The sequence below is a fragment of the Marmota monax genome, unplaced genomic scaffold (genome assembly GCF_021218885.2).
Source record: "Marmota monax isolate L192 unplaced genomic scaffold, Marmota_monax_Labrador192_F-V1.1 WCK01_AAM20220418_F8-fsc00072, whole genome shotgun sequence".
Classification (NCBI taxonomy): Eukaryota; Metazoa; Chordata; class Mammalia; order Rodentia; family Sciuridae; genus Marmota; species Marmota monax.
In genome coordinates this window covers 3,202,877-3,228,730 of record NW_026692356.1, presented here as the reverse complement: position 1 = coordinate 3,228,730, position 25,854 = coordinate 3,202,877, and the positions used below count along the sequence as shown (strand labels likewise).

Sequence of the window (25,854 nt, the reverse complement as noted above, 5' to 3'; positions counted from 1 at the left end):
GTGAATTTCAGTTTGAAATTTTGATTGTGGCCTCTGGCCTTCTGTTGGATAACTGTCTTCAGCATGGATTAGAATCGTTCTCACCTTTTCTGAGAATTCTGGCTGTGTTTCCTTTGTACTTAATTTTTTCTTGCTTAGTGAACAGAGGAACCACTGAGCACCAACAGATAGGTTACCTATAAAAACAGCTGACAGTTAAAACCATACTTTCTTTTCTTTTTTTCTGGTACTGGGGATTGAACCCAGGGCCTTGTACATGCTAGGTAAGTTCTCTCTCCCCTGAGCTACACCCCAGTGCATTCCCATATTTCTTATTTGGAGGATTTGGAAATCTACATTCCTACCACGTGACTACTGTATCTACTTCTAGAATTCTCTCCCCTTCCAGAAATTCAGGCTGTGGTTCTCAAGTCTAGTAGGAGGAAGTGAATCTGCTGTTACATTTACTACCTCACCACTGACGATGAGCTCACACAAACACATGGACATATTGCATGTTTTTTTTTTCTTAGCCTCATCTTTGGCTGTGCCTGGTGTGTGGACAGAGGTGTAGAAAGGCTAGTCCTGTGAGAGGTCTAAGGAAGGGCTCTGCTACATAAAGGTGCCCTCATTTGGGGGGCAGGTGGGTCAAGTGTGTATGGTCATGCACGTGTGAGCAATCTTCTGGAGCCCTGGCACCAGACTAGGTGTTATCACTTAGATGGGAGGGAAGTGCTCTTTCTCTAGTTTGACATGCAAATAAGAGGGAACACCCTGCAGAGGCATCAGCTGGCTTCTGATCTTCAAGGGTAGAGGAAGGCCAGCGCAGCCCAGTAGCGTCTCCTGTCCCACAACCTGTGCTATCAGCCAGCAAGGCAGAGCAGGGTGGGGAAGCAACAGAGGGGCCTTGGGAGAAAGAAAGGAGTCCTCTGGGTCTGCTGAAGTCCTTCTCCTCCCCCTACCTCTCTGCCTCGGTAACAACTTAAGCCTTGTCCTAAAGTACAATGTGAAGTAGGGAAAGGCCAGTTCCTAGCAGACCTTGGGTCCTTCCCCTGTGCAGATTCAATGCTTTCATCATCTGGTGTCCTTGGATACTTTCATGTCTCCTCATTGCCATTTGGACGAAGCCTGTACCCCTGGTCTCATGCTTTTCATAATCTAGCTCTTGTTCTTGGTTTTCTCCCTCTACATCCAAGCAGCTTCTTCTCTCCCCCATCCTTTAATAACCCAGCCACTAAACCACCTGCTATTCCCAATACTCTGAGCTTTGTTTTGCAAAGGCTGTTCCCTGTCTAGAAGACCCTTTCCCCTTTGTCCCCCCCATGGCACCCATTTTACTTGAATAAATCCTACTCTCCTCCTCCAATGGAAAGTCTTCCCTGAGCCCCTAACCCTGGCTGGGATCCCTCCTGTCCTGTCTTGACCTTTGATTGGGCACAGAACAGCCTGGTGGCTGGAGTCTTCGCAGATAGCCTGAGGGTCTTCCTAGCAGTTGTAGCCTCAGAGCTCAATACATGTTTGCCAAAGAAATGGATGATCCAGCCAGCATTTGCCATGCATCCCCCATCATTTTGTATCATCAAATCTATAAATATGAAGGAGAGTGGGAGGCGGGGAGGCAAGGCTGGCTTTCTTCTCTGATAGGTGGAAAGGCGTCCACCCACCTCGACATCTCCATTACGCTCCCTCCCGCCCCCACGGCCCTCCTCTTGCTTATTACAGTCCCAGCCGCCCTGCCTGGTGGCTGTCTGTCTGCCCACTTTGGAATGTCGTCTTCACTGAAGCTGGGACCTCATCCCCCGGTTGCCTGTTTACCTCTAATACTTCACTAATTCCTGGGGCGTAGAAAGTGCTCAGCATTTATTTGTTGAAGGTTTAAATGGAATAAGTTCAGCTGGCAGCGACACATGGGACTTTGAGCAACAGAAAGAGAAAATCCTCTTTCTCTTTCTGCCTTGCAAATATGGAAAAAAGGCTTTTCAAGAGATTCAGATAATCAGATCCAAAAGGGCTTTAAGTTGACCCCCACACCCTCTGCCAAAAAGTCCTCAGGAGAATTTTCTTCTGCATGTTCTCTAGGACATGATGATGTGAAAGCTTGTTTTAGAGGCGATCTGATGTTTATTTACTGTATGGTTAGCATTTTATTTTGTTTTCCAGTGTCCATCTGTTCATTATTTGTTTAGTTACACCAATTTGCATACTATTGTGCTAATTACCAGATAATTTAAGCCCTTAGGTATTTCTCATTATAATGTTCCTGGAATAGAATTTTTATTTAACGATCAAATGACTAGTAGATATGTATTTCTTTGGGGGGATTCTGTTTCTCCTGGAGTTCAATTGGAGACTTCTGTGCACCAGATATTCTGTGTGAAAGCTCTTGTGGATTCATTCACACAATTGATGATTTTTCGAAAGCACTGGAACTTTAAACTCTGTGACTTCAATGAGAGGGGGGAAGATTCTCTAAGGTAATGTTCTACGAAGCTCCCCTTCTGGATGATCGAAAACGACAGATGTCCTTATTTTTATTCTGCAGAACAGCTCCTTCCCCTGACAGAAGAATCTGTATTCCCAGAACCAGCAGCTTCTACCCCTCGAAAACTCTTCTCATTTGCTTTGCTTGTGAGGCTGTTTCTCCAAATCTCTGATTGTGTTTGCTGTCTACTTGACCTCACCCCTTCCAGTTAGACAAAGCTTTGTCTAAGTTGCATGTTTTTCCAGCAGGGGTGGTGAAAAGGGAAAGGAATTTAGAATCCAAGAAACCCTAGCTCTGTGGTCCTCAGCAGACGGATGGACTCCTCTGTTCTAGGTCCTCCCACTGCAATGGAATTGCAGAGTCTGTCTCTCAGGTGAACCTCGGGGAGCTGGCACAGTGCTCCCAGCGAATCAGGCAGGTACTTGATACCTGTTGCCTGCCTGGAATTGAGTATCATTTGGGGGACTTTATTATCTGCAAGTCTGTTGAACAAACAACAGCTACAAATTTTCAGAAGAGCTACTTTATTTTCTCTGGTAACCTTGAGAGAAATGGATAAGCAGATGAAAAAAAAATTTGTTTTTCATGATCTGTAATCAGAGTAGCATGTGCATCTCCCTGCACTGGGTAAAAAGAACATTGTTCCTGAGTGTTCCTGACCAAAGCTGTTGTAGGAGCTGTGCCCTGTCATGTTGCATGGTGCTGGGGACTGAATCTAAGACCTATGGAGGCTAGGCAAATGACCTACCACTGAAAACTTCTGGCCCTTTTTTATAGTTTTATTTTGAGACAGGGTCTCACTAAGTTGCCCAGGCTGACCTTGAATTTGCCATCATCCTGCCTCAGCTTCTTGAGTTGCCGGGATTACAGGCCTCTCACTGTACCCAGCGTTTTTGCTTTATTTTTTTTTATAACATACAAATTAGATGGTTTATTAGAAAAAATAATAGACATTCTATTATGGTGGGTTTTCAGCAAAATTTTGACACATAAAATCTTGTGGGCTCTGAGAAGCTGTACCTATTACATCGCTGTATTGGAATTATTTAGTGGTCTGTGGATTAGACTTTTTTGAAGTTGGGGCCAGATGTCATTTATTCTGGTACTTGCAGGGCCTGGCACATAAGAAGTGTTTAATATATCATTGTGGAATGAATTAATACCCTTGTAGACAAAATGGGAAAATATGAACTAAATAACACCACAATTAAATGGCTAGATGATTAACTAAGCAGCCACACCCAAAGCCCGTTGAAGAGTGAATCAGTATAAACCAGAAAAGAAATTTCTAAGAATTTTTCTCCCAGAGTTGGCTCAGAACACGTTGTTTTCAATATTGAAAGAAAATAGTTTGGATGAAGACATGGAAGGCCTGTTTATTAAATTTACATATGGCCAGAAGCTAGATCCAAAAATAATTCTACCAATAACAAATGACACAATAAATTAAATCATCTGATTTTTTTTCTTTTCATTTAATTTTACCACCCACCCTTTTTTGTTTATTTTAAGGTTTCTAGTTCTGATTGGACCTTGACAATGTAGAAGAATGTTCTAGAGTCATTTCCAATGAGTGTGTGTGGGGGAATATTCTGTGAAAAAACCTTAAGACTTTTCCCAGAGTCTATGTAACAATGATGAGTCAAAAGTAATTTTGGGAGAGTGACTTATATAACATTTTTTTTCTTAAATGACTGTAAAACCTGGGGTTAATGCCTTTATTTACATCCACACTTTGTTCTTCTGCAGTCTGTGTGAACTTGAGTTCTCTGAGTTGCAGGAGCCCCCAGACTTCCTGCCCTGTCGTCCTTCCCACCAGGCTACCTGGGCAAAATGAATAGGGCAGAGTTCTTTTTTGAAAGTCTCAACAAAAATAAATGTCTCTTTTTCCATTAGTGTGAGTAAAAAAAAAATACACAAACTAAACTCAAGAACTATACCAAGAGAAGTTCCTTTCATTTTGGTGCCAAATAATTCAGTAGCTTGATGTGCCATCCAAATGGATATTTCCTTACCCAAAGTATTGGGCTCAGGCACTGGAAATGTCCATGACTTTTCTCCCCAGAAGTCAGCTTTTCACCTTTTCCACAGGGGTGGGGATGGGGGGGGCACCTGCTGAACTGCAGGGTTCTGGGCTCTTAGTCATCTTGGACTGGGAAGCTTCTAGAACTTCAGTAAATCTTGAGTGGGAGGCTTCCCTCAGTTTCTGAAGGGGCTCCCAGCTTTTCTACTCAATTATACATTTTCTTCCCTGGCAGTGCAAGCTCTGAATCATATCTTGTATAGCTCCACATGGAAAATGACTTTTGGCATTATTCTTTCATAAGTCATTACGAGTTAATATTAATTTCATATTAATATCCCTATAAGGCTGCATTAAAAGGATTGCTCCTTTATCCCTGAAGAAAATGGAAAGATGTGTCAAATCACTTGTATAGAAATTTCCTGTGTTAGGAATACATTTTCTAATATGCAGGAATCCCAGTGGAATCATTTGAAGGTTAGATAACCTTCACAACTGGCTTGAAGCACAACTTTTTTTCCCTGTAAAGCTATCATTTTTTTTTTTAGCATCTAATAATCTTTACCATTTGCCTCAGATCTTTTAGAATCACTCCAAAGTTCACAATCCTCCTCTGCTTTCCTTGTTCTTTTTCCATTTTTAAGTGGATGAATGTTTTCATGAAATATATAAGGCAACGTTAACATCTCCCCACACTTTCTGTTTGACAGGAGCAGCCATTTATCTGCTCCTGATTTTAGTCAAGATTAATAATAACATTCATTACTGAGCTATCACTTTCAATTATTTTTCTCAACTCAGATATGAAATATGACTCTTATTTTTGTTTATACTTATGGAACAGCTAAGGAATATATGAACTTCTTTACTCTTTGAACCATCTGTATGAATTAGGATGATTTGATTGTAAGCAACAGAAGGCAAAGATCACGTTGGTGTCAACAGTAAGTGGAATTCGCTGGTTGGTGTGTTTCGTTGCCCAGAGACAGAGTGGACTTCTTTGATTTGATTCAGTAAGAGAACAAAGAGGCTGAGACCCTGGTTTCTGCCCTTCTCTTTGCCCTGCTCTGCACAACCTCACTCTACAATCAGGATGGCTGCCAGTAACTCCTCCACCAGTTGCTTCCTTGTTTAAGGCCTGAACTAAATGCGTTAGTCTTCCTGCCTAGAGTAGAGTAAGCTTTCCCCAGAGTGCCAGTTGTGTGTTGGGTTAAACACTAATCAGAGCCTAGGAATGCTTACAGTAGGAAAAGAGAAGAATGTGATAATGAAGGAAATGGAGAGGGGGGAGGGGGCTGGACACTTCCCTTAACTGCAGCCTTTAGGTAAGGTTCTAAACAGAGTGACCCTGGTGGTAAAGTACTCATAAAACGTCAGAGGCAGTCCACCTGCCTAGTGGGCAGGACCTTCCGTTGTACCCAGGCCTACAGCCACCAAGGAGTGAGTAATAAGATGTCCAAAACCTTTCTGTTGAGTCCTCCAAGTTCTCTCCTTGGGATTTGAAAACTGTACAGTAGGGTCTTCATAGCCCTGGGTTGAATACCATGATGTAGCCCACCAAGGGAAAAAAATCAAGAGCCCACTAAAGAAAGGGGGGTTCATAGTTAATGGAAGGCCATCCTGTGTCCACCCTGCCATCTGAGTTTTTAAAAATAACATAAAAGCAGTTCATTCAAAAATGCTGCCTGTAACGTGAAGATTCCTAAGGAAATGTTAAAGTTAATTTGTCTATTTCTATCGTGAATATATGTGGCTTTATATAAACTCTTTTCAGACTCTTTGAAGACTTTCTGTAATTTCTCACATTGCTTAGTTTATTGAAACATTGTAAGTAGAAGCTTCTGTTTAGTATCTTCCACTAAACAAAAAATAAATTTCCATGGGAAGAATTGCTTAAAGAAATACTGTTAATATTCTTATGCAGAAACTGGATAAAAATTCAGGTCTTACTTTACAACCAAGGTCACTCTAAAGCAAAACATTCTTATAATTGTTTTTAAAAGTTGTTTCCCTTTGAAAACCATATTAGAATAGTAATTTTCTGAAATGCCAGTGACCATTTTTAATATTTTTTCATTTTAGTAGTTCACAGCTTCTCTGACTTTTGTGACTCCAAAGAGCCCTCTGTGACCACAATTACAAGGAAAGTAGAAATTTGGAAAAAATCTTATTATGTAACTAACATTGTTATGATGTAGAAATAGTAAAGCTTCTTCTTCTCTGGAAACAGTTGCTTCATGCCCGTAATCCCAGCTATTCAGGAGGCTTTGGCAGGAGGATCACAAGTTTGAAGCGAGCCTCAGCAACTTAGTGAGGGCCTCAGCAACTGTCTCAAAATAAAAATAAAAAGGGCTGGGGTGTAGCTCAGTGGAAACATGCTGGGTTAAATCCCTAGTACAAAACAAAAACAAAAATATAGAGAAATGTATCCATATTTTGATTTCTGAGGCAGCTGATGTAGAAAGAAGTGTGTTTACAAAGTGTGCTTGGATTCCTAAGTTTGAATTCAAGTCATGTCATGTAATTCCCAGTGAGACCTCGGACAGATTACCTGCCCCCTTGAATCTCAGTCATCTTCCTTGTAAAATAGAAATCCGAGGCCTCTCTGCTAGGGTTTTCAGTTGTTCAAATTAGATATCAAAATGAAATGTGATTAGCCCTGTCTTCCACACATACTAAGCTTGATGTACATGATAATTATTACCCCCCCCCCAAAAGGGGGATTGAAACAGAAAAGATGTATAAAATCCAACTGAATTGTAGGTGTTACTTCATTACTTCATAACTCTCTATGATTGAATTGCCCTGTGGATTCTTTTCCTTTGCAATGTTCTATATACCAAAGCTTTGTAGAAGGCAGTTATATATGCATTATATAGGTATTATGTTCTATATGTATTTGCATATAAACGTTTGAGGAGAAGGAAGGCTGACTCTCAGTGGGGCAGGAACAGCTCTGTGTTCCATTCTTAGATCTGTGCTTACCTGGTGTTGGCCATGCCTTCCCTTGGAATGGAGACGTCTGCAAGGTCAAGGACACAGACCAAGGAGACCTTCCCCCCATGCTTGTGTCCTCCTCTTTGCCCTGCCCCCCAAACACCCCTCAAATGTCCTCTAATACTACCAGGGTCCACAAGGACTATTTTTTTTGCTGGGCGGGGGGTGGGGGGTTTCCTCCTAAGATTTGGCAACACCATGGTGGAATGTCCTAGGTAAGTTTCTGTGCAGGTGTGTGGATGCAGGGAATGTGGATGTATAGGTCAAGGTTCTGGACGGTCAGAAATGGGACATGAAGTATATAGCTGAGCCCACTGTCCTTGTGCTACCATCTTTTGAGGATTATGAGAATTAAAAACTCAAACCCTGTAGGAGGCAGAACATGTTTTGTATAATAGTTTGTTACTTTGATTTCCAATTTTATTTATTAAGTTGTTTCTTGGGGCCGGGTGTGTACCTGAGAGGTACACTTGCCTAATATGCGTGAGGCCCTGGTTTTATTCCCAGCACTGCAAAAAAAAAAATTCTTTTTTGGTAGATCTGGTGAGAGGGGCTCATGTTCATTGGGTAGCAGGTGTTTTTTGAGATCCATGCTTTGCCAAGGTTGAGTGCATTCTAGTACAGAGTTATCCCTTGACTTTGATGGCTATCATTAGGTTCCGAGTTTGAAGTCAGTTAAGCAGATAAGAGAGCAGATAGATGGTTATTACTTCATCACTTCCTAACTCTTTATGAACTTGACATTTTGAAGGACTGAGAGGCCCCTCTGATGAAGGGCCAGGGCTTTGTGCTGGAGGAAGCCTGGAGGCTCTTGGTGGGTTGAGGGCATCCCTAACTGTCAGAAGTGACCTGGAGTGGTGGCCAACCTAGATGCCCGTCAACAGATGAATGGATAAAGAAAATGTGGTACATATACACAATGCCTTAAAGAAGAATGAAACTGTGGCATTTGGAAGTCAATGGATGGAACTAGAGAATATCATGCTAAGTGAAAAAGCCAATCCCAAACAACCAAAGGCCAAATGTTTTCTCTGATAAGCAGATGCTGATCCATAATGGGGCAAGGGATGGGGAAGAAAGAAGGAACTTTGGTTTGAGTAGAGGGGAGTGAGGGAAGGGGTTGGGTTGCAGGTATGGGAAGGACTGTAGAATGAGACAGACATTATTACCCTATATGCATGTATGATTACACTACTGGAGTGACTCTGCACCATGTATGGCCAGAGGAATGAGAAATTGTGCTACATTTGTGTACAATATGTCAAAATGCATTGTATTGTAAAATAAATTAATAAAAAAAGAAACTGAAGTGGAAAAGAAAAGAAACTAAAGTGGAAAAAATAAATAAAATTAGGATTGCAGTTAATAGGCTTTTTGCAAACTAATTTGCTTCTTTAGTCATGAAAGTTTTCCTCATTCAACAAATATTATTTCTCCCCCCAAAAAACAAAACAAAACAAAAAAACAGAGTCTCTCATTGCTGAAGGTGAGGAGATCTTACCCATATTTTCTGAAGGTTGCCATAAATAATCAGCCAAGAATATTCTGATTCTGGAGATGTAGGAAAACTCTGATGAAAGAAACTCCAGGAATGACAGATAGCATTTTCATTTTCACGATCCCCCTTTCCTTTAGAGGAAAAAACAGAATGAAGAAAAAGAATTGTGAACTTGACATTTTGCAGGACGTCGGCTTCTCCGTCCGTCCTTGCCAGAGTTGGTCTCATTCTCCAAGGAAATCTAGGTGTTTACACTGCAGTCAAATTGACTTTCTCCACTTGTTCTTGATGAAAGAGAAACGTGCAAATGAACTGTCCGCTTGGGAAATTAAAAGTAGAGTGAAATTCCATGTGTAAAGTCACGCCAGAGGGAGGAGAGGGCACAGTTGGTGGGGAGCGGCTCCTCGTTGCCCAGTGACATTTCCCTGCCACAGAAGACACTAGCCTACCTTTCCTTTTTTAGAGCTGGATTTTTACAGGAGCATATTGCTTCTCAGTTTCTTTAACATCGACCCCAAAGGTGATCTTGGCCGTGAAGGCTCTTCATGATCCTCCCCAGTCCACAGAGCAGGCTGCCTGATTCTGTCGCAGTCACAGCAGGCCTTGCATTTCTGTGTCTTTGCAGACATTTCCCCCTCAGACAAGCTCTTTTCCCTTCTCTCTCTGTGCCTGACTCACTGGCCAAGGCCCAGAACACAGGTCGCCCCAGGATGCAGATTAAGACATTGGAGCCGGCTGTGCTTCTGTCTCCCTGCATCCGGCTCTGGCAGGACAGTGTTTGGGCTGTTTTGTGATATTTACATGCACATCTGTCTTCCAGCCCAGGCCTGGGAGCCACCTGGCTTCAGGGACTCTGTTTTATTTATCTTTCCATCTCCACTGCTTGGCCTCGTGTCGGGCACTCCTGTGTACTCTCTGGATGTTTTAGGAAGTCTGGGTCTGTGGGTTTTATGTAAGCTCTCTGCAAATAAGGTGCCATGATGCTGCTCCAAGCAGTGAACTTTAAGAAAGGGAGATGGTGATCGTAACAGGACCGCTTTCTCCTGCCCCTTCCCTGCCCTGCCACCTTCTCCAGGCTGCAGTGCCTCCCTGTGCTCTGTTCCCTCTTACCTTGCGACATCAGAGCGCTGTCTTATTAAGCATAACCTTGCGACATCAGAGCGCTGTCTTATTAAGCACAACTCATATGTATTTATTCATTATCGATAAACATTTGATCTCCTGTTGCTAAGTCCACCAGGAGTACGGATCCTTTTTGCTCCAAAGATAAAAAGATAAACAGGAAAAAAAAAAAAAAACCCAGGTGGCTCATCTAACTCCACACCCTACTGCAGGATCCCACGGCTGCCAGTCTTCATCCCCAGATCTGCTCCCCCCACTCCATGGCTCCCTCAGGTCACCATCCCACATGCTCACGGGGTTTCTGCTGCCCTCTGATTTTGCACACTGAGCCTGGGAAACAGTCCCCACACATGAGCTTTTCAGGAGCCCCCGCCCCCCCCCTTTGCTTCTTCCCCCCCTACACTTTCTGCTTCTCACTCCTCCCGTGTTCTTGGCGTCCTTTCTCTGAAATCAATCATTCCAGCAGGTTCTCGGCCCACAGAGTGGATTAAGCAATGCTGGCTGCTCCCTCAGCCTCCAGCACAACAGCGGCTCGGGCTCTTTGGACCCAGCCACCGTGGGACTTCAGACTGGGCTCAAGTGGGCAAAAATGACACGTGTGCACAAGTGTGGAGATGTGCGCATGCATCTATCTCCTCCTCCCTCACCTCCTCCCTCCATAGTATTTCCAGCTTCTTCCTGTGTTAGCACTTTTGTGGGTTTTTTTTTTGCCCTAATTTGTGTTTACTGTTTCTTAAATTTGCAAAATCTTAAAACAAGCTGCAAATATCTTATGCATAAAATGAAAGAAATTCAAATTAACAACATAAATGTGATAGATTATGCCCTTTTGATGATATCAAATTGCCATTTGCAATGACTCTATACTATTCATGCTTAAGGTAGGATCTCTTGTTTTTGTTGTTGTTGTGTGTTTTTTTGTTTGTTTTTTAGATCTCTAAAGAGGTGAAAGATTTAGGAAGAAGCACCATGAGCCTATCTTTGGAAATAACTTTTTGAGGGCAGATCTTCCCTTTGTGCTCAAAATATGTTAATAAAAATAGTCTAATAGTTTTCATTAGGTTGTACTGGTTACTGGCTCCCTTCCCCCCTGCATTTGTGTGTGTGTGTGTTTCCGGGGGTGGGGGGAATACCCAGATTGAACCCAGGGCCATCTTCCCTGCCCTTTTTATTTTTTTATTTTGAGACAGGGTCTCACTGAGTTGCTTAGGGCCTCACTAAGTCACCGAGGCTGGCCTTGAACTTGTGATCCTCCTGCCTCAGCCTCCCGAGTCACTGGGATTACAAGCATGCACTAGGGCACCTTGTTTTTGTTTGTTTATTGTGTGTGTGTGTGTGTGTTTGTGTTATTTTGGGTGATATTGGAGATTGAACCCAGGGTTTCTCATGTATGCCAGACAAGAGCTCTACCACTGAGCCACATCCTAGCCCTGTTTGTTGTCTTTTTTGCATTTCTTAAAAACTACTTTTTAGTTGTAGTTGACACAATACCTTTATTTTACTTATTTATTTTTATGTGGTGCTGAGGATCGAACCCAGGGCCCCGCACGTGCTAGACGAGTGCTCCATCACTGAGCCACAACCCCAGCCCTGCATTTTTTTTTAATAGCAGAATTTTTTGTTTTTGAACTGGGGATCCAACCCCCAGGACCTCACGCATGCTAGGCAAGTGCTCTACCACTGAGCTGCACCTCAGTCCCAGTAGCCAGATTTTTAAAAAACATGTTGTATAGAACTCCAGTGCATAAACAGGGAAGAAATGTAGAGTGGTATCATTTTATTCCATTGGCTTGTCATAAGCTCTGTCAGTGGTACATAAACAAACATGGTAGAAATCTCCATGTTGTTCCCATTTGGTGTCTGTTGGGGCTGGACCTGGGTAGGTTTTATTCATTTGCATTTTCTAAAATATTTGAGAAACCAAAGGATGTGGTGGGAGCAGGGCAGATTGAAAAGCGCTGGTCAACAGTGACCTTCATGGAGTCCGGTCATGGGTCTAATATGCCCTGATGCTCCAAGGAAAGAGTCTTTATGCCTGGCTCTGAAAAGGCAATGTTGCCTAAAATATACCCAGTGGCCTGTGTGTGACCTCAGCCTGGCCCAGCCCTCCCTGCCTTTGGACTTGCAGACCGTGGCTGCCACCTGGGCACATCAGCTGTTCTGCTGAACAGGAGAACAGTGAGAGCCAACCTCCCCGCCCCCGCCCCCACCCCCAGTGTCATTGTCAGGGACATTCCATTGACTGGTTTTCTCTGTCCCCCTTACCCCTCAAGGCATGACTGCAGTCCTAATTCCTTATTAAACCCTGAAATAGAAAGCTAGGTGAATGCAGCTGGCCAATTAACCACAACCTAATGGCCTGTGCAGTTTGCACCCAGCCCTGGAACTCACTCTTAGAACTTTCTAAAGAGTCGACATCCTTTGGATTATCTTTATCTTTTATTAGCAGGATATCATCAAACTGTAAACCCAGAACTTAACACCTGCCTACCATAAATCTGTGATTCAGAGAGGGGATAGGTGTAGCACACACACTCCTCCTTTTAAAAACTCATAGACAAAGCCAAATGTGCTGTTCTTTCTAATCATGACTCTAATCTCAGGGATGATGAAACTTGCTCTTATTTTCTCAAGGAAAAAAAAATACAGAATTGGCCCTTATTATCTTATGATGAAGATAATCAGAAAGTAAGATATTGTTTTAGCAAACACACCTCCAGCTAACCGCAAACATCCTCCTGAATTCCCAACATGTAAGCACTTGAAAGATCTTTTCTGCCATTTGAACATGCCTGATTTTCTAAAGTCTGGTCTGCCCTGAACAGACTGTGGCAGCATTGATTACTGAAGTGCAAAAATTAAAGAGTACTTAATTCTGCCCTGTTCTCTCTGAATGTGAGCATTCTCCCAGAGCATCGAGGCCCATCTCACGGTGTTCAGCTTGGTCCCCTAAGTCTGACAAGGAACAGATACTAGACAGCTGTCCCAAATGGTCTTTTCTCTTTTTCTATTTTTCTTTTTCCTATTTTTGACCCTATCTTTTGCTTTCACAGTTCGCTTCCTACTTTCTAAATAAATGTCACCATATTTCAGCAGCTGTAGTGAGATGTCCAGGATCACATTCGCCTGTGTCTTAGAAGCTTCCTGTCCTGTGTGAGCAGAGGCAGCTGCCCCGGGGCATCCTCTTTCCTTCCCTGTGGGCCTGGGACTCTCTGGCGCTGTCAAGACTGGGCCTTCTGCCAAGTTGACAGCCGAGCTGTCCTTCCAGCCACCTATTGGATCAGCACAGTCCTGGAGTTGTTGACCTCAGGGCCTTCAGCATGGGTCAGAGAAAGCTCAAGGCATGAGACATAGGAAAGAAAAGGGCAATGGTGTCTTTCCCCAAGATTCCGGTGACATCCTTTTGACCCTCTTTCACTTAGGCTTATGGAAATGTGAGTGTCCTAAGCTAGAAGCCTCAAAGAAACTTGATGAACTCAAGTGCAGTGTCTTCTTTAAGGGCACAGTGTGGGTGTGACTAAGCTACAGGGAGCAGCCCAGGCAGTGGGCAGCTGGCTGCATGCCCTCAACTGTCTTTCATGCAGGGGTGGCCTCTGGCTCACGTCGCAAGCATCCACAGTGAAGCTAGAATGAATTTTTCTGAGATTTCCCTTTCTAAGGTGCCTCTGAGTGCTGTAGCCTCCCATCAGTGAAACTAGTCATCCAGGTTACAAGAGTTGGGCTCCTTCAGAAGAGCTTTGCATACACTTTAATGTTCTCCAAGGCTGCAGGCATCTATTCAGGTATTACCCTTCAGCAAAGCTACAAAAACCCAAAGAAGGAAATGACAGAGTTCTCCTGAATGTGTTAGTGTTTCCAAGACTTACTAAGAAATATTACAAGATAATGTTGTGAGGAGCTCGTTAGAATTTGACTATTTTTCATGAATTTGTCCATTTTTCTTTTTCTGAAAGGAGGAAAGCATTAGCCATGTTGTCTTGAACATTCGTCCTCTGGACACCCCGAATCTTACTTTTCGTATCAGACCTATTATCAAATAAATATATTCAGCCAAGATAAATTTAAAGTAGTCACTGAAACTGTGGAAGTACCAGCTCCCAAGTATCTACAGGCAAATCCTTTCTCAGTAATTTACCAATGGTTTCAAATTTTGCTGCACATTTGGATAACTTGGGAAGCTTTAAAAAAATCATTACACCTAGGCCACACCCCAGGCCAATTAAGTCATAATTTCCAGGAGTAAAACCAGGTATAAGTTTTGTTTTCTTTGTGATGGGAATGGAACCCAGGGCCTTGCACAAGCTAAGCCTGAGCTACACCCCAACCAGGTGTCAGCATATTTTAAAACTCCTCAGGTAATTTTAACATGCAGCACATCTTGGGATGCCCTGATAACTTATCAATGGTAGTAACAGAAGTAGGAAAGACATATATCGTCAAATATTCTAATCTTTTTCAGTCAATGAGCCTTGGAGCATGTGAAATCTGTAAGACTTTAAGAAAGCCTAAAGTCATTTTTCCACACGTATTCATTGAGTGGTATGTGCCAGGCAGTGGATTTTTCACACTGAATTGGACCTAATTTATTTCTGCTTTGGACTAAAGACAACCAGGCCAAGCTGGACCTTCTGGAGCTATTCTAGACACAAAGCATCACTCAGGCATTTCTTAACGAGTCCTAGGCATTGTAGAGGCTCTGTGTGTGTGTGTGGGTGGGGGGGGGGTTCTGTGTAAATAACTTCATATTTCAGGAAATTCTACTCCATATCGAGCTGACAGTTTACCCATGCAGGAGAGCTCCTGCTGAAACTAGAGCATGACCCAGCAAGGCTATTGAGGGAACACCAACTCTTGGCTCACAGTCAAGCTTTGTGGATCTCACATATACCTTAATGTACTTTGCCTCATTATAATTTTAGATTCATTGATTAGTAAAGTTGGAAAAAAACCTTGGAGAAAAGTATCCTGTTTGGCTGGAAGATTCTGGAAAAGTGAGGTGACCAGAACATGGTTAAACACAGACAGAACCAGCCCATAAATGCCAATTGAGAGTACCACAATTGCTAGCTCTAGTGGTATCTTCATATAAAAACTGGCTGGCTGTGCCTCCCTCTGTGGACACTGTGTTGTATTTAGGATGCCTGCGATGCCTTAAGAAACTATGGTCAGCAGTGCAGAAGGGCTCTTATTGTTGGTTTGTTTGTTTGTTTTTAAGGATTCCAAACAAAACTCATTTTACAGTGAGGGAATATCAATACATGGTACTTAATTCTTTTTTATTTTTTATTTTTTTGCAAATTCTTTGGACTGATTTTTAATGAACCTGCCTTCCTAATGTTAAAAATCACTGAACCAAAATATATTTCCAAGCAGCCTTAATTCTTAAACAACAACAAAACTGGCAGGTGTTAAGATGTTAATTGGTTTAGGTATCATAGTCTGTGCTCCTTAGTCTCCCATTGGTTATAGCTCCCTCTGCTGGCAGCAAAGAGAGGTGATTTGAAGATTTGGATTTTGAATTCTGGTGGTTGGTGGAGTGGCCTATGCTCTTAAAGATGTCTATATATAATATGATATGTAAGTGTGTGTATATATATTGTATATAAGCATATATGTTTATGTGGGTAGATAGGTAGATATGGAGATCACAAATTTTTTGTACATTTAACAAATGAAGAAATCAAGTTGGAACAAAATTAATACCTTGTCAAAAATCTTGCAGTTAGATGCATCAGAGCTGAGACCCACTGTGATTTCCTGACTGCAGTTCTTCTAATCCGCACATGATTCCTTGTTTGCATAATCATGAATATATCTTGGTGGACTAGATGTTAATGATTTTGATCAAGAACTTTTAAAAAACACCTCTTTGTAAAAGTTGGGCAATACAACAGTCTAGCAACTGTCACTCCTTGTGTTCAACAAGAGAATGGAGCCCTAATATCTATGGCATTCATGATATATATTGAATAAGTTTTCTCATATGCAGTTAGAATGGTACTGTCCTGGGGAGAATTAAAGAAACCAATCTCTCAACTCACCTTTTCTGTGTTCTTTTAGTGTTCAGATAAAGAACCCCAGGCGAGAAAAAACTGAAAAGTGAAATTCACTTCCTATTCTAGCATTTTTCCAAGGTAATTAGTTAATGGTTTGATATGTATCCTTCTAGACTTTGTTCTCTGCATATAAAATCATTTAAATGTATATACACACATGCATACAGATACTTGGGATATCATGCAGTATGTGTAAGGAAGTAATAAAAGAACCAGTGTGGTCCAAAGGAGAGGTGATAGGTCATGTGAGCCATGAGAAATTAGCAAATGGTTCTCTGTAGAGGAGATCTAGAACTGAGTCTTAAGGGATGAGTAGGTTAGTAAGAACATGCAGGAAGAGCCCTCCAGTTTGGCCAGAGAAAAGGGTATGCACAGCTGGGAAGGGCAGGGTGTGGAAGAGCTGCCCACCTTTGTCCAGCGAAGCTTTGGTCTTTGGGTGGGAGCAGAAGTTCTCGAGATGGGATGGTCAAAGGAAGACCAAGTAACTAATGACTTCTCAGTCACGCCAGCTGTTTGAACTCTATTCTGGACGACAGGGAGTTAGTGCCAGGGTTCAAGCTGAGAAGTTTGATCAACTCTCTATTTGGAGTAATAGCTCAGGAGACAGCAGAGAGATGGGTTAGGAGGAGAGTGAGACCAGAGGGAAGTAGGGAGGAGAACCATTGACTCCAAGTTGGATGTGATCATTATGAGATAGGGGTAATAATGCCTACAGTATAAGATTATTGTTATGTGAAATAACATCTGTGAATGTGCCTATGTTACACAAATGAAAGGTATTTTTAAATAACCATCTGGCAAATATTTGCTATCACTTTCTCTTGTGACTGACACTAACCCAAATTTTCTCAGCATTATTTCCTATACTGTGTATGATATGAGGGAAAAAATTCTGACCCCTGAAAGGAGCCAATGTATCTATATACCTATCTGTATATCTATATCTATATATATCTACCTATATCTATATCTATATATACATATATTTAATTTTGAGAAAACCATAAGCATTTACTTTTAAACAGGAGAGTTTGCCAAAACAAAAATATTGTTCAGCTATTTTTGAGGCCATTCCAAGCCAGGGAACTGTAATTTATTTGAATTTATGTGTGTGTGTGTGTGTGTGTAAAATTCAAACTTTCTGCATTGCTTGGGAAATACCAGAGTGAGATGTGGTGACTGACTACAGTCTTTGCCTGAGATGACCCATGCTTTTCCCTTGAGAGAGGCCTTTCCCAGACTGTACTGTGAACCGGAAGCATCTGAGAGAGGAGGACCGGAAGCTGGCTCGTCGACCTGACCTCTGCCTTGAGGTTTTGCGCCCTTGCAGCTCTGCAGGGAGATCCGGTCCCACCACCCCTGCCCTATCCTTCCTGGTAGTATGCTTGCCTCCTGTCTATCCCTTCTGATTTTATTTCCTTCCATCTCGTATCCTCACATGGCCTCTCTAACCTGAGTAGCTGAGTAGATGCATTCCCATTTCCAGAAAATGATGATACCAAGAAAAAGTATTTTGTTGCCCTTTTCTTTCTCTGAATATCTCATAATTGCTTCCACAATCTTCTCCCTCCAGATCAATGAACTATGATGGAAGGAAGAAAGAAAAATAAAACAAAAACAAGAAATGCTGAACTACGATTTCCCTTTCTTTTCTTTTCTTTTTTTTTTTGTGCATTTTTTCCCTCTTATTTGACACAGGGTTCAAAACTTGTGGATCATGAACTGTGGAAAATTAGGCTGGAGGGGAAGATGATGTTGCTATCAGTTCGTAGAAGCGGGTGTATTCAGTAGCATGTCCATCTTCTCGTCCTGATGTTCCCTTCAGCTTAGGGGCTTTGGAATGGGGCCTACTTGTCCGTTTGGCACTGATTTTTTTTCTTTCTGCATGAATTAATTTAAAAATGTTTTCCTGGCTCTGTATAGTGTTTTCTTGCTTGGCTATCAGTTATCATGCAGGCAGACATCTGTATCAATGCCCATTCAGCTTTTCTCTCTCTGCCTAGGCTCACTTCCCTTTATCCATGTCTTCTGTCCATTATGGGGACTACGGCAACTGGAGTGCAGATTGTCACATAAACCATTTACCCTGTATTCATAGATGTGTCAGCTAATGTATACCTCAGGCCTGGTAAATGATAGGTGATGAAAATTAAATGAGGTTCTTTTTAATGCCTTGAGTTGCTTCCAGTGAAATTATTTTTATCTTAAATTTCATGTGTTTTACAAGGGCTTGCTGTTTGTGGATGAGCATTCCTCATGTACGAAAATCCTCTTGGCCATGCTTTGGGAGGACTGAATGTTGACATAGGGGTTGAGCTATGCAAGTTGACAGAACTTCAGTCTTTTGATTTTCTTATAACCTACATTTCCACTTCTTCTCTGCCCACTTTTTCTCCATTTTGATGATGGCACTAGCAGTTATGGGCTAATGAGAGGCTCTTTCTAATTATTATTTCTGCACTCTTCTGCATCTGAACATCTCTTCTGTGGTTTGCTTTGACCTATTAGGATCTCACCTGTTTGGTTGTTTACAACCAGGGTGTCTTGAGAGCATCCATAAGAATCAGTGGTTCAACAAATCTCTGCACCACCAGGAGTGGATACTGTATTGTTAGTGATAAAATGGAAACTTTGACTTTAGGTTCTATAATTTTAGATTATAGCACCTGAATTTACATGAGCTCTTGGATATTCTCATTATAACTTAGTTACTATGGAGTTATAATAGCTTTAACAAGGGTTTGGGGGTCAGGACAGACTGAAATCCAATCTCAGCAGGGCCAATTAATGAGTTACAGAAACCTGGAACCCTTACTTACCTTCTTAGGATCTTGGCCTCCCATTTCTCCCTTCTTTTTCAAAAATGGGGAAAATAATGACTATTTTGTAGGGTTGTTGTTGATATTAAATGAAATAGTTAAGTCACGAGGGGCTGGGCTATAAATCAATGGTAGAGCATGTGCTTAGCATGGTTGAGACCCTGGGTTCAGTATCGAGCACCAAACAAAAACTCAGCAAATCTTGCACATGATTAACACTCAACAAACGGTATATATAAAATGGTAAGTAGCATCTAAAGAAAGTTATAAAATTTATTCATCACAAAGTTGAGATATGTTATACCCTAGGAGACTGAGGAAATTGCATTTATCACAGAGGAGTCACATTTGAGATGTTTGAGAAAACAATACCAGAGATGTCGTCAAGTTTTCCAAACATAAAATGGAAGGATATGAGATCTGTAGACTGAGAAGCTTGAATTCAATGCACGGTTAAATTCTGGAATACAAAATTAAGCAGATGGCTTGTGATCGTTTAGTAAAGACAATAGTATTTGCTAGGAGCTAACATGGGTTTACTGAGAACAAATCTTCCCGAACATCCCATTTCCATTTTAAATAGTCTTATGTGATGTGTAGAGCTGAGGAAAGCCACTTCAGCAAAACATATAATTGTCTCCTTATGGATAGGATGGTAAAATATGGGCTGGATAATGGCCCTGTTGGATTTGCCACTAGAGCAATCAAAGCCAGCTGATTGATGTCAGTTATCTTGTTGGGGTCTCTGGTGGAATACCATGGAGCTCTTTCATATAACCTTCCCACTTATGATTTTAATTAGGAATTTGGAGGAACATATATGGGATGGATGTGTACCAAATAGGCAGATGGTCCAACGTTGGGAGGGAAATAAATACAATAAATGAATGGCTAAAGATTCACCATACTGCTGGACACCTGGAATACTGCACGGGACACAAAAGGATTGAATATAACAGTGCTAATGGTGAAAACTTTAAAACTCTAAAGTCTGAGTCAGAAAGCAAATCTTGGTTAGAAGTTCAAGGAAAAATGATCTGGTGGTTTAATTGATTCTGGCTTAAGATTATCCATTCATTTAATAAAAAGGTATCAAACACACTCTCTGCCATGCCCTTTTCTTGCCATACTTTCCATGGGGATCATTCCTTTCAGTTCTGAATACCATAGTCTGAACAAAGGAGTGACAATAGGGGACTGAGGGGGAGGATCAACCATATTGCAACATGGGTCAATGATAAGGAGAGTCAGAGGAGCTATTATAACCCTCAAATATTTGCAGAAAGACAATATAAACTTATTCTCTGTTGCTTCTAAGAGTAACTACTGATTACCAGGAGGTCAATTTCTGGTGAATATGAGACAGTCTTCTAGCTGTCACCTGTGTGAGCTCATGGGGGCTAATACTGTCTCCCTTTATGTCTTGGCCACCTAGATTCATAACATATGGGACTGTGCCTGGCTCCTGGTGGGCACCCAATGCATATTTGTTGAATGAATAATGAAATGAGGGAATTCAGCCAGGGGAAAGCATTTCTGTAGGATAGATTCTGCCCCAGTCTTAGAAATGTACGAATGTTCATGTGGCATTTTGTTAAGACAATCTATGTACTAAAATAATTTTTGAGTTTTAAGCTCTGTTTTTGTATACCATAAAGGGTCCTGTGGGTGGAACAAGGTAACTGAAAACAGATGTGAGAGGCTATAATGTTTTCTTTAAAATATATATATGTGTATATATATATGTTGTAAATGGACATAATGCCTTTATTTTATTTATTTATTTTTATGTGGTATTGAGGATCAAACCAGTGGCTCATATGTGCTAGGCAAGTTCTCTACCACTGAGCTACAACCCTGGCCCTAGAATGTTTTCTTTTGTCATGTTCTAACACCTCCAAGCTAATTAAAACACTTTTCTTAAGAAATAGTTTAGAGGCCATTTTAGCATTTATTTGAAATTTCTCAAATGTGCTTCCTTAAATGTTACCCATCTTGGCTCAAGCCCTGTAATTCTCCTGAGACCTTCTCCATAATACTGACCTATAAGGACTCTGCTTTCTCTGACCTTAAAGGCAATTCTGCAGAACTCAGCATTAATCCTTTTCTCGTTGCTTCCTGCTTCTCTCCATCTGAATGATAATCTTTTTGAAGGCAAAACCTTATTTTATAATTTTCTTGTGCGCCGCCAGACACATAACAGAAACTCAGTGATTGCTTGATTGCCTGATTGATTGATACATGAGTTAGAGGGATACATACTAAGATAGCATCTTTGTAACCAGTGCAAGACTTCTATTTGAGATGGTCCCTCCTATCTGTAATTCCTCTCTGGAATGCTCCCATGGATTAAAATTAATTTCAAGGTAGCACTCACATAAGTCCTGTCAGATTGAATAGGCTTGGCTTTATCTATCCTGTGCATCCCATGAGGGGACTGTGGCCTGATTTTGTTAGTCTGCTATTTTGGCTAGGCAGGAGCCGAAGCAGGAGGATCTCGAGACAAGGCCAGCCTCAGCAAAAGTGAGGTGCTAAGCAACTCAGCGAGACCCTGTCTCTAAATAAAACACAAAATTAAGGCTGGGCTTGTGGCTCAGTGACTGAGAGCCTCAGTTAATCTCTGGTACCCCCACCAAAAAAAAAAATAGGCAAGTGGTTTGTGCACAGTTGGTTGTGTGGAGTTGAATCTGTGTTAACTATTCAATGGCTGAACTCTGGGTTTCAAACAGCCACCTTCTTGACTCAACCTCCAAGAAGAGCCAGAGTTGCAGGTGCCAATCTCTAGCCCAGTTTAGAGGATCACTGAGAGCCTTGTGTAACTAAGGTGATCAGATTTAGCACATGAAAATAGAGGATGCCCCGATATTTGAAATTCAGGTAAAAACAATGCAATATTTGGGACATGCTTATACTAAAAATATTTGTTGTTTATTTAGAATTCAAATGTAACTATGTGCTTTGTATTTTATCTAGCAATCCTCTGTGTAATCCCATTCCTCCCAATTTCTGAAAATATACTCTTAATTAGCTCCCAAATTAATTTGACTGAATAAAAGTACTTGTGCCCATGTGACAATTCTCGTGGCAGGTATTTTAAATTTCCAAAAACGGGAAAATCCACATGATGTGTTTTACTTTTTGTGGTCAGATTCTTTCGGGTATATCTGATGATGGTAATGCCACGAATGTCTAGGATCTTGGAGGTCCCCAGTTAAACTCTCTTGGTTTCCTTAATGACAGTTTATTTGATATATTGCCATAATTCATTGCTGATAGTATTTTACTCAGGTCATACAGTAACTACCACTGACAAATAAAGAACTATGTGCTCTGCTTGACAATCAGATGAAATGTGAATTTAGTGTAATTATTTCAGCTCCGACAAAACAACTGCATTAATTAATAAGAAATCAAAGCAACGCATTGCCACTTTTAGTTCATTATCTTGTTCTCTTCTTTCAACTCAAAGGCAAGCTAATATGTGTATTTTTAAATTTTTTTTAGTTGTAGTTAGACACAATATCTTTATTATTTAATTTTATGTAGTGCTGAGGATCAAACCCAGGGCCTCACACCTGCGAGGCAAATGCTCTACCACTGAGTTACAGCCCCAGCCCCATATGGGTATTTTTTTATTCTAGTTTATAAACTTCTTTTTCAGAGGAAGACATCTCACACTTGGGAAAACTGCTTCCATTTTCTGTGATGAGATACCTAATGTTGTTCCTTGCTATTTAGTGGCAACAACCTTTAAATATCATTCATTCATTCTGTAAATGTTGATTACACAGGTCTGTGCTAGGTGCAAAGGGGAAACAGCCTGAATAATGTAGTCTCTGCTTTCAAGGGGTTCATGAGATTCTGAGTGTTACATGCTTGATTTTAAATGGTTCAGCAGTCATTTCAGTGATGGGCTGGTTCATGGTAAGAACTCATTAGCTCAGTGGGTAATGAAATGATTCTTCTTTCAAATGCATTAAATAAATATGGCACCTTCTGTTCTGAGTAGAAACTACTCTTGATGCATAGTTCTAGAGGGTAGGGTTAAGGATCTTTCCTTCTCCTGGGTTCTTCAGGTAGGACTTTGCTGCTTAGAGAGTGGTCCTCAGTCCGGCAGCATCCTCACCTGCATCTCTTGGGGGAACTGGTGAGAAATGCAAATGCCAAGGCCCCAATCTAGACCCACTGAATTAGTATCTACATTGTAACCCACAGGAAGCTCCTTGGTACACTGAAGTTTGAGAAATACTGGTCTGATACAGTATTTTCAAGCTCTATTTTGTGCATACATGTGGTCTGAGGATCTTATTAAAACACAGATTCCTGGGCTATACCTTCGGAGATTCTGATTCTGTATCACCCAGGTGGGGCTGACAATTTGGATTTCTACCCAGTTCCCAGGAGATTCTGGGACTGCTTGTTGGCAACCATATTTTGTATGGTACTGGTCTACTTCACTTGGGAACTGAATTGACATGTGGTGTTGTGGTAAACATGAACCCCAATGAAAGGATCAAGCTGGTTTTCTTTTGTCTACACTAGATCCATGAACCTGACCTTGAAACTGTTCCCTGGAACACATAGGCTATTATGGGAGATGGATATGCATACAATTGACAGTTCAAATTGGTCTGTGATGGATGGCTTTGTGAGATAGCAGAAGATGGAGCAGTCAGATTCCACGGTCAGGAGCTCAGCCGTTTAAGCTGGGTCCTGCAAGATAACAGGGTGTTGAGATATTTGGTCTATGGCGATACACAGGGAGCAGGAATAGTTAAATTATTGCTAAACTTTAGTATCTAGAGTCTCAGGAATGAAGAGGAGCAGAGATTAAAGGAGGACTGTTGAGAGAAAGAGTCTGAAAAAAATTTGGGGAGAAGTCTTACATGTGTCATTCAGGACTTTGATTCTGTCTTAGAACTTTTTGCTATAATGGCACCTGTGTTTAAAAGATTTCATGTCCAACTGTATTTACCAGTGTGCTTTCTTTTTTCTTCTAGGATTAAGCATGAAAACATAGTTGCCCTGGAAGACATTTATGAAAGCCCAAATCACCTGTACTTGGTCATGCAGCTGTAAGTACCTTGTTTAATTGATGAGTGCAAACAGGATTGTAAACACCAGTGTTGAAATAAATGGATGCAGTAGACTGGGAGAGACAGGAGGGAGTGGTGAGGCCTGTGGGGCACCAGAGAAGCCTGAACATGTCTGGAGACTGTGTTCTGCACACGGAGGTCCACAGGCCTCTGCCTCTGGTAGGTTAGAGCGGAGACCCTGCTGTGGGGTCCCAGGTTACCATTGCTGGGTCTCTCCATTGCTTTCTAATGTGCCAGGTCCGAGAGCTGCTGCCTGAAGACACTCCACTGTGGGGTACACTTTGCTCCTGTCTCTAGGAGAAACTCCCACCCTTGTCTTCATTCCCCGGGATGCCAGGGGAGGGATGCAGATGGCAGCTGTGTACTCTGTCCCTTCTCTTCCGCTGGCAGATACATGTACACGAGGTTGAAATGGGGCTCCATGCCAGGCACGAGACGAGTCTCACTGGAGTCAAATAGGGCACTATCGCCCACATTCGATTACCTCTGCATTCCAGGAAAACTGGAGATGACCGGGAGGGAGGAAGTAATCAACAGAATATTCAGAAAGAAACTTTACTTGAATGTGTATTTTTTTTTAATTTAAGATGAAACTGGCCTCTTCACTCACATAAACACTTTTAAGTGTTATGATCTGGGACTATCCAGGGACATTTACTAGAATTAAGTGATGGAAAGTGCAACAGGATGTTATGCTTTAGCCAGTATATGAGAAAATAAATTTTGGAACACTGCCTTATTGAGCTCTATGACTGAAGAGGATTTTTTTTAATGAAGATCAAAATATATACTTAATTTAATTAATTTATTAATGATTTTCAGACATTGAATTGCCAAAGGTATGCATAAGAATTGATGTTTAAGCTGACAGTTTAGTTTTCATGTATTCTTCTCTTCCTTATGAATGTTTAAACAACGTGTTAAATTGGGATCATGTTGGGATACAAATAAGTGCTCATTGCCGCATTATTTTACTGCTATTATTTTGGTGGTGCTGGGGATTGAACCCAAGATCTAGCACATGCTAGGTAAGTGCTCTATCACTAAGCTACATCCCCAGCCCTTTTATTTATTTTATTTAGTTTTTGATACTGGAGTTTGAACTCTGGGGTGTTTTACCACTGAGCTACATCTCCAATCCTTTTTATTTTGAGGCAAGTTCTTGCCAAGTTGCTTAAAGCCTTGCTAAATTGCCGAGACTAGCCTTGAATTTGTAATCCCTCTGCCTCATCCTCCAGAATAACTGGGATTACCAGTATGCGCTACTGTGCCCAACTTCTTTTTATTTTATTTTTAAATTTTGAGACATGATCTCACTAAGTTACCCAAGCTGGCCTTGAACATTCAATCTTCCTGCCTCAGCCTCCCCAGTCGCTGGGATTATGGGCCTATGCCACCACACTCAGTTAATCACTCCATTTATTATCTGCAAAATATTTTAGTAGGTCATGACATTTTGTGTAAATATTTTTTAAATGTCCAATTGGGAAGCATATGTTTAATTTTTCTCTGGAGACTATTAAGCAGTTAACTGATGGGTTCAATGTTAACCCTCTGATTACCTAAGTATAATTTTTCCTAATCCCATGTTTTTTGTTTTATGATTTGCCACATTCCTGTTTTTTCCCCAAGAGCAATTTCCAGTAATTTTTTTCCAAATTTGGGAACACATCCTGGAAGCTCATATGACTTTATTTTATTATAGAGTCTACTCTTTAAAGATTCAAGTGAGCTGGGCATGATTGCCTGTAATCAGCTCAGGAGACTGAGGCAGGAGGATCA

The 25,854-nt window shown here is 41.4% G+C and overlaps 1 protein-coding gene across 4 annotated transcripts in view; it reads left to right on the top strand.

Moving 5' to 3' along the window:
* Positions 1 to 25,854, top strand: part of Camk1d (calcium/calmodulin dependent protein kinase ID) — a 405,245-nt gene that overhangs the window by 243,396 nt on the left and 135,995 nt on the right. For all 4 annotated transcript variants that reach the window (XM_046442306.2, XM_046442307.2, XM_058578622.1 and 1 more), the window contains exon 3: positions 23,977 to 24,051. In XM_046442306.2, the coding sequence (XP_046298262.1) occupies positions 23,977 to 24,051 (75 nt within the window). The remainder of the gene's footprint in view (positions 1 to 23,976; positions 24,052 to 25,854) is intronic.